The sequence below is a fragment of the Dermacentor albipictus genome, chromosome 1 (assembly GCF_038994185.2).
Source record: "Dermacentor albipictus isolate Rhodes 1998 colony chromosome 1, USDA_Dalb.pri_finalv2, whole genome shotgun sequence".
NCBI lineage: Eukaryota > Metazoa > Arthropoda > Arachnida > Ixodida > Ixodidae > Dermacentor > Dermacentor albipictus.
Window position 1 is genome coordinate 148,887,506 of NC_091821.1, and position 14,066 is coordinate 148,901,571.

The 14,066-nt window shown below is 42.1% G+C and overlaps 1 protein-coding gene across 2 annotated transcripts in view; it reads left to right on the forward strand.

Annotated features, from left to right (window-relative positions):
* Nucleotides 1-14,066, forward strand: part of LOC135903008 (beta-catenin-like protein 1) — a 167,753-nt gene that overhangs the window by 102,862 nt on the left and 50,825 nt on the right. For both annotated transcript variants that reach the window (XM_065433363.1, XM_065433362.1), the window contains exons 12-13: nucleotides 4,301-4,482; nucleotides 9,392-9,489. In XM_065433363.1, the coding sequence (XP_065289435.1) occupies nucleotides 4,301-4,482; nucleotides 9,392-9,489 (280 nt within the window). The remainder of the gene's footprint in view (nucleotides 1-4,300; nucleotides 4,483-9,391; nucleotides 9,490-14,066) is intronic.

Sequence of the window (14,066 nt, forward strand, 5' to 3'; positions counted from 1 at the left end):
TTCCTTTCCTGCCTAGACTCTGCCATCAGACTCATCATCATCTGCTATCGGACTCATCCTCCCCCGCCCAAATTACCATCATGGTAAAGAAAAGTTGACTGGGAGGCACTGTTGGGTACTGCAGCACATCCTTTCTATGAGAAGGACAGCGGCGGAACTATTTGAGAGGTGGAGGGTGGCGTGATGGTGACGAGGGGCAAGCGAGATCTAGATCCTCATCCCACATTACATGTTTTAGGTGTTTCCCCCTTGCCCCTCCTCTCCAGGCAGCACTGGACAGACGGACTGACAGGAAACCATGAAAACTCTTCCAAGCAAACGCACCTCGCTTCGTAAGAAAGAGGGCCCCGCCAGGGTGGCGGGGGATTCCTGTTTTTACAGCTCGACAAGCTCTCCCCAAATGATCAGGCTAAACACATGCTGTTACATTAGACGGGGGGCCTCGTCTGCTCGTTCTGGTTTTCTCTCTTCATACATGTCGCTCGAAGTTCCGTTGCCCATGATTCCATATACTAAGCAGGTGAGAATAAATGGGCCCCCTTCTCCTACTGTCCAAGGTGAGGCCTCTGGCTGCAGCCCCCTTAGCCCCCCCTCCCCTAATCCTGCGCTGGTAAAATTTACTTAACCACCGACGCAAGCATCGTGTGGTAACCCGCAGCATTATTTGAAAAGCCCAATGAAACGCGCTCCTCGTTTATAGGAGGTGACTTTTCTTGCTTCCAAAGTGAATAGCATTGCCTACATTGAGCAGATTTCCTTATCGAATTGGCTGACAAGAGGCGAGCAGGACGCTCAAGTGGAGAGGCGTTCGATGGGGCTGAGCCGGAACAGTGAAAGTAGATAACCGGCTGAAGAGGGTGGTGCCAGCTTCTGTGATTTATCCGCTTCCCCTTGCGTAGCTTGTGGAGGATGGTCGAAAATCATGGTGGCGTGCAACAGAACGTTAGAAATGCCGCCATAACGGATCCTCAGCAAAGAATAGTTGGCAAAGTGATGTTGCATGCATGCCGAAGGAGCTCGATAATGTTATAGTGCCACGGAAAAATTTTTATTATATGCAAATAAATCCATGCCCCACGGCTGCTCCCAGTAGCTAGTGCAGAACAATCGATGGGCAGCCATCTTCAATTCCTTTCGGAACGGGGCAGCCTCTGGCTATTCAGAAAAGAATTCAGTTTTGTTCGGCATATTAATGCATGTTTTACGCGTACACATCACTTTGAAGCTACGAGTTTTCCCAGTTTTGTGACGTTGCATGACAGACAGGCGAAGTGGGTGCAGCCTGAAAACGTTTGACCAATGGCAGAGTATTATGGTGAAAAAGGTGTCAAATGAGAAATAATTATTTTTCTTTCGTTTGGTCTAAACATGCATAATCAGTGTGCACACATCATATCAGATGGGGTGTTTTTGTGGTTTTTGTTACGTCGCGTGAGAAAACAGGCAAAGTGGAGGTGTCCCGGAAATTTTTGACCAATCCTGGAGGGCAGATTGCAGAATTGGAATAGAAAAGTTTGGGATAGCTTTATGTTATAGCGCCCCTGAGGTGGTTAACCTTATTCTGCTAAGCAGTTATGTTGCTGAATCTTTATATGCAGTCAAGCTTTACTTATATACTATGCCATAAAATGTGAAATTCATGTTGAAGTTAACCTACCTGAAGTGTGACATTAATGCAGTGAAGTTACCCTGCATAATGCAGATTTAAATATTTGTCGTAGCAGTCATATTAAATTGGTATTATGCTACACAGAAAATACTTGCTGCGTTCTGTCTCAGTGTGTAGTGTGATCTCTGAAGTGACTGGTCAGTAGCAGAATATGAATTAGATAACTGTATTGAAGAACTCCGGAGATTACTGATGCTTAATCAATACTGCTTATGCTGCCTGGATAGCTTTCAGCTATTGAAGCGAGTTCCTTCAATATCATCTGTGTTAATCTAGCAAGCCATGAAGGGACTCCTTGAGCACAAGTGTGATTTAAGTTTCACTTCATCTTAAGAGGAGTTGTGCCTCAGAGGTCCATATTCATTAGTAATAAAGCGAGCTGTTCAAAATTTATCCAGAATATAGAATGGCAGAAATTTGAGCTGGTGGGTAGGGATTCATGTTAGAAAAATTTGGCGTGCAGACACGGATACAAGTGGAATACATATATTAAAAGCAGTAGCATTTCTGTTGTCCATTTTCCTTTTCTTGTGTCCGTGTCTGCGTGCCTATTTCTTAGAGAATGTGGAGTTCAATCTCCTATTTTAGTATATGTCTTTAGTTTCTCGCTATATTATCCTGGTATTTCTCTGTGCTCCCAGAAAGTGGTAAAAGCACGGTCTCTTGTGCAAGCTTGGTGCTTGGTATTAGGCCTAGGGGAGTATTATAAAATAGCATATATTGTTCCTTATAGAAGATCCAGTGCAAATAAGCTCGAAAATTATTTTCCTTTTGCTCTATTAAAGGAAAAATTGTTAACCTCAACTGACCAATTCATTTCCTGTATTAAACATGACCAAAATTGCTGCATATTACAACAAAGCCTAGATATTTGCATTTTCCTAATCCTTGTGCATGCCAAATTTGGCGAAGAGTGCATCACATTAAGTGCAAGGATTTTTGTTTCACTTGTAGGAAAAGCAGTGAAAGATTGAAAAAAAAGGGGAAAATGAAGTTCAAAGTTTCTACACATTCGTATTACTATTCCAGATGATCAGTTTGCTTGAAATTTACCCAGAATGTATATTATTCTTTCCAGAAGAAGAGTAAAGCTTCAAAATTCTTCTTCTGCATAGGTGATACCCTCAGAACTCCTGTAGAACTTCCTCAAACTGTTTGTGGTCCTTGTTGAGCCACAGTATGGCAATAAAAGTGGCCATATCTCCACAACAGTGCGTGAAGTAAATCTTCTCAACCACGTCTTGCTGTCGACTCTGACACATTCCAAGTATTGCTTTGAACACAGAAAGACAAAAGCTTTTGATCTATCAGCGTCACGTACATAAGGAGCATTTGGTTCACCTGAGCACTGGGAAAAATGAGAATGAGCTGGTGCCGGCTGAGCTGGAGCTAGTACTTGCTTGTTCCTTCCACATTTTTCCACAGTACTAGAGACACTTGTAAATTCTACAGCTTGCACATTATCTTCATTCACATCTTCAGTGCAAGTGGAACTGACGAACTCAACTCCGGCAACATCCTCCTCCTCCTTGTTACTTGAGTTAACGTGCAAGATGTTTCTTCATGCATTTTCTCCAGGAGCGTGTTTGTACATTGCTTGTACACATTATCAAGTTTCTTCTCAGAAAACGAGGACGAAGGCAGTCCAACAAATGCTGCAGAAATACGCAAGCAGTTCACCATATCAAGCCATGCTCTACACTGCAGGCCACTTTGCATAGAGGGTTTATAGAGCATTTTGAATGTATCCATAATGCTTTGTACATGTTCGTTGCCATGCACAAATTGCAGCACAGGGTGTTGCAATTACAGGGTGTTGCAATTTCAAATTGAGACAGTCTCATGATTGCTATATGAATAATATTTTTAAAGCTGTAAAATTCAGGAAAAAAATGAGAAAAATAGCTCATCTGTCAACACCAAACCACGTGCTGCCATGCTGGATATTTAGCACATTAGTGTATCCATGTTTGCTATGCGATGCAGTACAGGCCACAGTTGCTAGACAAAGAGTAAAGAATTAGGCTGGAACTGCAAAATTCTCTAATCTGTAACACATTCAGAGGAAAAGGCGGGAGTTCACAAACTATGCATTTGTGTACATAGTGTCTGAAAGGGTTAAATAAGACTTGGCTGTTTCTGTATTCAGCGTCAATACAGTAGAAAAGAAGCCTCTTCCACAAACATACTCATTGCAGGTCATAATGGAAACCACATGTAGTCGGACCTTGTTTTAACGAAGTCGCATCTGACATTATATTCAAAAATGATTATAAGCATATATTTGATACACACTGATATCGGTGAGAAACATTTTAGATTTGCTTAGTATTAGCTGGTGATTTGTTATATCTGTATTTGTTAATTGAAGTTCGACTGGTATTAGAAGCAACCACATAGAAATTAAACTGTTTAGTTTTTAACCTACACTGCATGGCACGAGAAGCCCATTAACAACTGTAAAATGGACTGCAGCGCTCATAGATTACTGGTGATGATGCTAAGTGGGTGTAGTAAAGCAAAAGTTCATCTAGTGTGGAAAGTTTCTGTGCTGTAAATGCAGAAAGCTGTTGATTTCCTCCATGTAACAACTATGCTATTTCTCTTCTTCCCTCTGTATTTTTTTTTTAGAGAAAAGAAGATGTCGCGTAGTGGCGCACTAAAAGTACTCGACTTTGCCACATGCAATATGGAAGGCACTGACAACTGCAACAAGTTTGTTGATATTTTGGGCCTTCGGACAATATTTCCACTGTTTATGCAGACTCCACGAAAGTACAAGAAGAAAGGAGCATCTCCTGAAGAACATGAAGGTGAAATGACAGATTATACTTTTCCACAATAACTGTGCACCATGGTGTGAAAGCTTGCACTAGAGCTTGCCTACTCATTAAAGGGGGATAGATAATCATCTTTTATCAATGTGCCATGGCTCACCATCGTCTCTTTAATGCTTTAAAAGGCACATTTTTCAGTCGCTGTGGCAAATCTGATTTTCTGCATTTCTTAATGAAATGCACTAATTTTTTTTGTGCTAATTTGATTTACTTAATTTTCAGCATGATAATGCTAAGTGAAGAATTGTTTAAGTTGCAGGCAATAAATAAGTACAATATCCTCAGATACATTTCCTAAATAAAATTTCACTCAGTGTGTTGCCCAAGAATGTAGTTTTTTTAAATTTGCCTAGTACTTTGCAAAGCATTCATGAATAAACATAGGCATAGTCCTTGCAGAAGTTCTGCATTATTTGGCTGGCTGCCTTTGGCTGCAGTTCTTGCACCTTTTGTAAATATTGCCTATTTCGAGCAGGTACATGCCCACTATGGCAAGCCTCATGCAGTCTGGTACAGTGTAATTATAATAAAATGTATGAAAGTATATGAACCAGATTTACCAAATACTAATGCCACAACAAGATGCTTAGCATCCCATAGTGAGTAGAAAGCTCTCCTATGCAGTCGCACCCACATCATTTCTATTTAATTAAGGGAAAATGAGACATCTACCCAATCGTAGCAATTGCTACAAAGGAAGCCCATATGGGTTCCTCGAAAGAAAAGCTTCGCAGCTGAAGAAAAATGCACCCTGGTCCTGGACTCGAACCCTGGACCACCCCCTTTCCGGGGCAGCCGCTCTACCATCTGAGCTAATCAGGTGGCTAGCAGATGGCAGGGCAAAGTCGAATTTGTTGAAAACTCGAAGCAAAGGCAAGAGTTTGACGTAACGGTTCTGCAGGAACCTGCAAGGTGGAGAGAAGTAATTAACCCTTTGAGGGTCAATTTTTTTCGCTATATGCGGCCACCCAGGGTCGATAAGCTTATAAGAATTTAAAATTTTATGCATTATTGTACACGTAGTTCAACGCTTTGAAAATGCGCACACGAGAATATTTCGCAAGACTCAAATGTTCCTGCTCTTACACTAATACGTTCATCCATAGCATAATCGAACTGCGTAGGTGCGCGCACTCAAGAAAACTGTGTGGTTGTGTGCCTTTCAAGAAAGCAAATCGTGTGACAAACTTCCACTGATCTTCATCTTATCGCCAACCAGAAGCAATTAGTTTTCGCGAGTGTCAAAAAAAAAAAAGTTAGCAACAGAAACACATGCACGGCGGCATCCTTCCTATGCGCACCCCTGTGAGCACTAAACGACTGAGAAACAAGTGGTCACCCTTTGAGCAATTAGTAACGAGATAGCCGTCAGTTTTGCAAGCACAAGAAGCCGAAACCTCCAGCTCGCGCGCGCCAATGTGCAAGCTGTAGTATACAAACGCGCGGGAGCAAACTGGCGCGAAAAAAATTCCCTGCATTCCCACATAGTGGCAGCACATGACAGCAAAGAAGTTGGGAAATTGCCACGTTTTTAAATGCACAGACGGCGCCGTAAATATATGGCATTGACCATTTTTGGACTTGTTCGCGGCGCTGTATAGTTACGTTGTTGACCCTCAAAGGGTTAATTAATTAAGGGAAATGAAACATCCACCCAATCATGGCAATTGCTACAAAGGAAACCCACACAGGTTCCTTGTACAAAAAGCCTCGCAGTTGAAGAAAAATTCGTCCTGGTCCGGGACTCGAACCTGGGACCACCGCCTTTCTGTGGCAGTCGCTCTAGCATGTGAGCTAACCAGGCAGCTAGCTGATGGCAGGGCGAAGTCAAATTCGAGCAGCTGCCCCGGAAAGGTGGTGGTTCCGGGTTCAAGTACCAGACTAGGACGAATTTTTATTCAACTGCGGGGCTTTTCTTTTGAGGAACCCGTACGGGCTTCCTTTATAGAAATTGCTATGATTGGGTGCATGTCTCACTTTCCCTTAAAAAATTACTTTTCTCCACCTTGCAGGTTTCCGCAGAACCGTTACATAATTTCTATTTGTTTATTTAGTCAGTTTCAAGCGTTTCATGAACTTTTTTGAATCAGTGAGTTGCAACGCAACTTTTGTATTGCTCAGAAGAAAGTCGCCAGTATGAAGCTCATGAAAGAAAAAAAAATTGAGCCAGTTTGTATGCACTGACTCAATTTTTTTTTTCCTTTAATTGTCTGGTTCCATTAAGCCGTAGATGGTATTGGTGGCAGCAAAAGTGCTTACCAGCTCAGAAGTGGGGAACCAGTGGCGGGAAGAGTCTTCCCTGCTGCCCGTTGAAGGGTTGAGCTGTCTGTTACTTTATTTCCACTGAGTTGCAGCTTGTTGAAGGCCTCGTCAAATTCTGTGCAGTATAACTTTATGTAGACATAGTGAATCTGCCTCCCAGTGCTCAAGAATTCTAGAATGGGCTCTCTAACCTCAAGTTCCCAAACTGTGTTGATCTTGTGTCTGCCATAGTACACAGAATGGAGCTTTAGAAGAGAGTCAAGGCTGTTAGCTTTTTGTGTGTCACTTGTAGTGTCACTGGAGAAAAATGAAAACATTTATTTTTAAGATTTGAGAAAATTTCTGCTGCTTATGTATGCTTCAAACTGTTATTTGTTTGATTAACTGCAGCTAATATGCATCCAAGACATACTATAGCAATATCTAATTATTTTTCAACCAAAGAAGGGAATTGAGAAAACCCCCACAGAGAAATTTTATATTTCCTCTGCCAATAATTCGAAAACTCATTAATGCTCCCTTTGTTCAAACTTCCGCTTATGCACTATATGTATTTGAAGCTTCTTTATGGGTGTGCATTAGGTGCACACTCACTGCAAAATGAAGCCGCAGGTGATCTGTGTGTCAAGACCTGTGCATTGCCATTAGTGGCAAGACACAAACATTTTCAATCTGAACCTATAGGCACGCAGGTAAACTTCTGAGTAAGGCACTTGCAACTAGTTATCTGACACAGACCAGCACATAGTTTCATATAAGCTGCTGCCAGCCTAGCAAATAAATGCTATCTTTAATTCAGTTGCTCTTTCACTGCTGTTAACAGTGTGCTATAGAGGCAGCTGGCCTGCTCATTCTTAAGAACTTCTGACTTGTGAAGAAAATATTTTGAGACTTATGCTGCTGCACACAGTGAGTTAGCATTCTAAAGTTATGGCTTGGTATTGCATTGGTCAATTATTGCTCACCCATATGGACTTGCCACCAAACAGCACTGCTAGGGCAGAGAAATGGCTGCACTGTTTATGGAAAGTAATTAGTATATTGCTCTTTATTTTGGTTTTACTTCTTATTTATTTTCTCTCTCTCTCTCTCTCTCTCTCTCTCTCTCTCTCTCTCTCTCTCTCTCTCCTTTTTAAGCCCTGCCAAAAATTGTTTCCACATTTTAGTGCACTGTTCCAACAATGCATTTCCACAACTACATCATGTTTCTCCAATGCTTAGGGTGGCTGACATGCTGTTTTAAATATAAGCATTTTCAACACATACCTTCTGTAGAAGGAGAGGCTTCCCTCACTGCACCCTGATGACACACATTGGACTGTATGTTGAAGAAAGCGAAGCATGTTATTAACAAAAAATTAAAGCAAATATTTTTATCCTTTCGCACAAAACTCAGCAAAATGTGCATTAGCAAGCTTTGAGGCCACTGGCAGTCTAAAGTGTAATAAAATTAAATTTTATCTCTAAATTGTTTATATATATATGTGTGTGTGTGTGTATATATACACACTGATGAATTTTGGCAGTCACTTCAGTAGTCCCCTTCAAATTTAAAGTAATGATTGGCTACTGCATTTGTGATATAAAGCAGTAGTGTGCTTGTACCTTTCTTCTTTCTCTTAATTCGACTCGCCACATAATTTGATCCAATGCAGTGGACCCATCAAGGTTGAATTTATTTAAATTGATCGACTGTAGTTTGCAAACTGCCTATTCAGTGTGCATTAATTGCTGTAGCAGTCTATCATGTCTACATGATGTATAATGCCATCACAAGAAATGGTGTTATTGTTAAATTTTATTATTGACTCCCAGGATACTGTTTTGAAAATAAATGTTTATTCCTCCTCCTTATTTACTCTAGACGCATCACATTTTAAGGAAATATTCAATCTTGTGTGTGATTAGAAGTATGCAGTGAATGTTTTTCTAAGTCAATCTGAAAAAACTTACAACTATTTTCATGTTATAAGCTTAGGATGTAACTTGAAAAAAATGTACTGTACCAAGAGTGCTAATTTCCATTTTAATGTTTCTACCTGTATTTTAGCTGACATTATGAAATTCTAAAGTTGCCACTTTGCAAATGTGAATTTTTATTGGTGATTTCTACAAGATTTTGAGATGTTGCAGTCTCCTGAACGACTATATCATAGTTTTTGTGCACTCCCTGACTCTCTAGCATTCAGGCAAAAAAGAAATCAAGAGAATTGAATGAATAGCACGAACATAGTGCTGCTCCCAAAATTTTAGACTTGCAAATATCGACATTTTATGCTGCAAAACCAAGTAGCCTTCTTCCAAAGCAGCATTGAAGGATCGTTTTTACAGAAAAGCAAGCTGGAAAGATGCTCTTTTGAACAAAACTGAGATGGCCTGGTAATGATAAACGGTTTTGGAATGGCGAACGACACTCAATGGGTCATTTCAGCACTTTCATGGTTAAAACAGAGCATTTCATAGGACAAAAACAGTGGGATTAGAAAAAATAACACAGATGAAAAATCTACTTTTCAGTAAATTTTTTTGTCTCAAAGACTTATGTGCCCCCTTAAAAAATAGAAAAATGGGTTTATCACTTTCAGCAGCCTGTCTTCCAGCCTCTTCGTTAATTTTTTTACAGAGCACGTGTGTTCAGTGATTTCATCTATGCTTAAGAACTGCAAGACCACTCAGCGACAACGTCTTCTAAACAAGTTTACAGAAAATGACCATGAAAAGGTGAACAGTGGCTTTCATCATGTCATTCTTCTTATGCTGTGTGAGCTTTGTTTTACTAAGTAATGCTGCTCCTTAGAAATTCACTTGCCTGAATGCAGTTAAAGCTTCTAATAAGGAAGTTGAATGGGCAGCTCAGTCTTCTTGTTATAGCCACACATGACTACATATATTTTACTGCAGTTCCCGTATTTTTAAATGAACTATAGGCCAAGGTGCTGTCACTGCAGCCCATACCACTATTGGGTTCATGGCTTGGCTTAAGAGGTCACCAACTGATTTGTTTTAATGCTGGCTTTTCCGAACATTTTTTATTATTCTTTCTCAGCAACACTGTTCTGTGTCCATGCACTGTATGAGTAGCAACCAAAACTGGGGGCTACATGTGAAATTTTGCCTTATTTCTTGCATGATGTCTGCACATAGCCATTTTGTTTGTTAAGCTGTAGCATTTCAATTTTAATCAAGTATACTGGTCACCAACCAGACCAATGTGTATCCTTCAACCCCTCATTTGTGTTTTATAAGCCATAAGTGCAGCAGCTGTCACCTTATGGCACCATCACTGCTGTCTGCCAGTGGTGGACAAGCCTGAGATTGTGCAGATGTAGTGGAGTAGCGAATGGCAGTTAAGTACAAGTAGTGTGGTGATCTATGGCCAACCAACTGACAACCAGTGGGCAGTGCCAAATGCATACTGCTTTGCTGTATGCTAAAAGGGAGGAACAAAAAAAAAAAAACTTGCACATGGCTTATAATGTCCTGCACCCTCAAACACACGTTGGCATGTCACACCTGCAAGTGCATGTTGTTTCATCGTCACATTTCAATGGACCTAGTAAAAGTGCTTGTAGTTTTATTTCTGCTTCTTTGTTTTCAACCTGTCCCCTCTGTATTCCTCTCATCCTTAAGTAGAAGCAACACTTCCTTCTGGCAACAAGTAAAAATATACACCAAAAACCAGTGCACTCGAAGTGATGAATGTAGCTTGCTGTCTGCATGTGCAGCATGAACATTTGACCAAATTTGGTGCCACACAAAGACCTGCAATGGCGTACTGTGAGCAGTGCCCATCATGTTGCATTCAGCAAAGTGTAGATAAGTGCACACTCTGCATACTGTGCATAGGAATACAAAAGTTGGTTAAGGATGGATCATAATACATACGACAAATCCTGTGTATAAACTACAAACAGGAAAAAAAGAAAGAAACTATGACAGACTTGTGCGACCATCCAGAATCATTACCCAAATTTCAGCGAACCACAGTAGTGCCCAGTGCACTGCTTGTTATGCTTTTTTTAGACAATACAGATTTTTTTATAGAAAGCAATGACCATGAGATACCTTTCGTCTTCGCATACGAACTCTACGCTTGGTGGGAATACTTTGCCACCACTTAAGTTACCTTGAAAAGACAAATTAACAAAAATTAGTTCATTAACATTTTTGTTATTAAATTGAAGGTTAGTTGTTTAGATAGAAAACTTGTAGGGCATCACAATTCATGGCATAGCCATTTTTTAGACGTCCAAAAAATCTCACGTGATTTGTGATATTCATCGAAATTGAAGGCCAAATCCAGGCATTATCGAGACTGAGTGTGTCCCACTGTGCGTCATGCTGCATAATGAAGTGTGGGGCAAAATTTGAACGATACTAGCATGCTGTGGCAAGTCCTGACCTGACATACAACTGCACATGTTTGCCAGGCAAAGCGTACCGTATCAGTAGGGGCCGTGACTGGCCAAGATATTCAGTTTCAATCTTCCTCACGCTTGTCATGAGGCATTTTGGTCTGATATGATAGCAAGGCTGCCGTTTCTGCACTTTCGCGGCACGCAGTTTCTATATTGCCTTGGTTTACAATTGAGATTCAATTATAAATCTCTCGAATTAGGTGCAATTTTCAAGATCTTTAAAAAATGAAGGTGCATTAAAATGTGACTGCCTTCAAATTTGCCATTTAAACAACTGCCTCTGAGGCACTAATAAAAAGTCAGTTAAATTTTTTTAATTAGTATTTTCATAGTAACTTAAGCAGTGACAGGTGTCTCACGGTGACAGCTTTTTGATAAAAAAGCTATATTGTACAAAAAAAAGCACCCTGTATGTAGCTGCTTCCTATGGAACTTCGCAGCCCTCCTGTACCTTCCTTTTTACCTCTCGGCATTGCACTGAGCAGCAACTGCAGTGCTGGTGATGGCTACCTTGAACACGCAGCCACTTAAATATTAATGCTCTCAGTCAGGGTGGTGATCAGTGCGAATTGGTTATTCGTAGTGAGCTTGTTTTAATGTTGGCAGATACAGGCACTAGGAGGGGCACAGGACAGAAAGCACATAGTGTTTTCTGTCCACTTTCTGTCCATAAGTTCACTTATGCTCTCAAATTTCCTAGGGTGCCGACTCCACCTTTGCAGCTTTAAGATTTCTGCAGCATGTTCTTCTCAATGCACACTTTATTCCTATGAAGTTCCATTTTGGTATACCTAGTACAGTGGAACCTTATTAATGAATCTCTGGCAGGAATGCCAGAGATGGCATAACTAAGCAAAAAGTAGTAGCATGCACTAAGTGACAGGACGTGTAAATTTACTTTTTTTTACGTGTACTGCCATGAAAAAAAAAAGTGATGCCACAGCAAATGTCACCTAAAATAAGCACTATGAGGGTTCTTCCCCATCTCTTACACAGCGATGGAAAACAATCCCAGCTTATTCACATGACCCCGCAATAGAGTACAAGCAAAACCAAGCAGCATTTCGAAACTTTGGTGGGAAGCACAGCAGCAGAGCAGACAATGTACATTGAGCTTTCCGCATTGTGCACACGATCAGCCAGGGGGGGCAGTGACCTTCTAGCCCCTCCTGCATTACTGCGATGAATCGCTCCGTGAAGTTAACACTGCATCCGCTCGGACAGACCTGCGGCGGCAACAAGGCGAGACACGTCGTTTGGTAGATCGAGTGTTGATTGATGGTTTACTGTTGCCACCAACAACGATGGGAGCAAGAAACGCCTGGAAAGGGGTGTTCTATGCCGTTCACCCACAGACTCTGGTAACTGCCACGGTCAACCAAGACATGGCAGTTAACATCCCCGACAATCAAGCATGACAATCCCTGTCAATGAAGCTCCCCTCCTTTCTTCATGTTCAGGGAACAAAGGTGCCGGAGTGCTTATGCACACCCTCGGTCTCAATGTGCAGCCCTCTGCGACTTTGGACACTCCGGTTAGAGGGAGGTGTGACCGCAGATTTCCCTGACCTAGAGATCTAGGGAGGACAAAAGGGATTTAAGTGGACTGATGAAGTGTGTGCTAGTGTGCTCTGATGTGTGCTCACCATAAAGATGTAGCCTTCTGAACTGTAGCTCATGCAACAAGCGCTCCATGCTCCGACCAGTACGAGTACCCCTTGTTCTATGTACATAAGTTTTCAGTTCCAATGTAAATGGACCCCCTGTTCTGTTCCCCATCCTCTTGACCTCTTAATCTTCATGAAAGAAGCAACCATCTTCAAGTGAACTTGGATGGCTGCATGGGCCTGCTTAGCCTCTGTATGACACCCCGGTAGCATAGGCCAGCTACCCGTAACTAAAGCCCCTCCATCCACGCGCCACCGCTGCTTTCTTAAGTAGCGACAACCGCCTTTTTCCCCTCACACCAAATCCGGTTCCGGCATTTCCGCTTCCGGCATTTCCGCTTCCGGTTTTACGATTTCCGGTTCGGGTTTTACGATTTCCGGTTCCGGCGTTTACGCTTCCTGGAGTTGCGCTGCGAGAATTTCCACTGTGATTGCAGACGATGGTGAGGCGCCCGTGCTTAGCAACCGCTGCTAATTTGAATAGCTCGCTCTAGCCATTCCACCAAGCGTCATTCGTGTGCATCTACGTGCTTGTTTGCGTATGCTGCGCCCGCACGCTTTGCCTGTCGTCCCCTTTCTCTGACAAAGTGCAGAGAGCCATGGGCTGGGGCACAACACATGAACATAATTCACCGTACACATCTGCTCGCGTCACAACACTAACACAATTCGCCGTACACCTTTGCACGTGTTACAACACGCGCGCACGCACCAATTCACTGCACACCTCCGCTCATATCGCACAAGAAAAGCACACTTGTTTTCACCATGTCACTGAATGCCCTTCACGCAGTGCACGCACTTGGGACGTTCGTTACCTTCGATCTGCCGTACGAGACAAGTTCAACCTCAGAATCAACAGCATAAACTCTATGCGTCTGCCGTACAAATTGGCGTCGCGAACTCCTTCGCTAAAGTCCCTCCATACGTGCTGGCTGGAGGGAATGTATGCTTCAAAACAAGAAGAATTCAAAGGGGGCAAGCTGTTGTATTCCGCTGAAGTAGTAGTTTGCGGTCGCTGTTTTCCAAATGCACGAAAAACGGGAGCGGTCTCCAAGCACCCAGGCACTACATTCCACTGTACGTTGTCTCTAGTGGCACAACCCGTCGCAGGTTGACACGAAGCAGCGAACACGACCAGATCGCCGATTACAATAGGCGGTGGTTCTTGGATGGAATCGCATTAACAGTTTCAACCGCAGCTGGTGCAATTA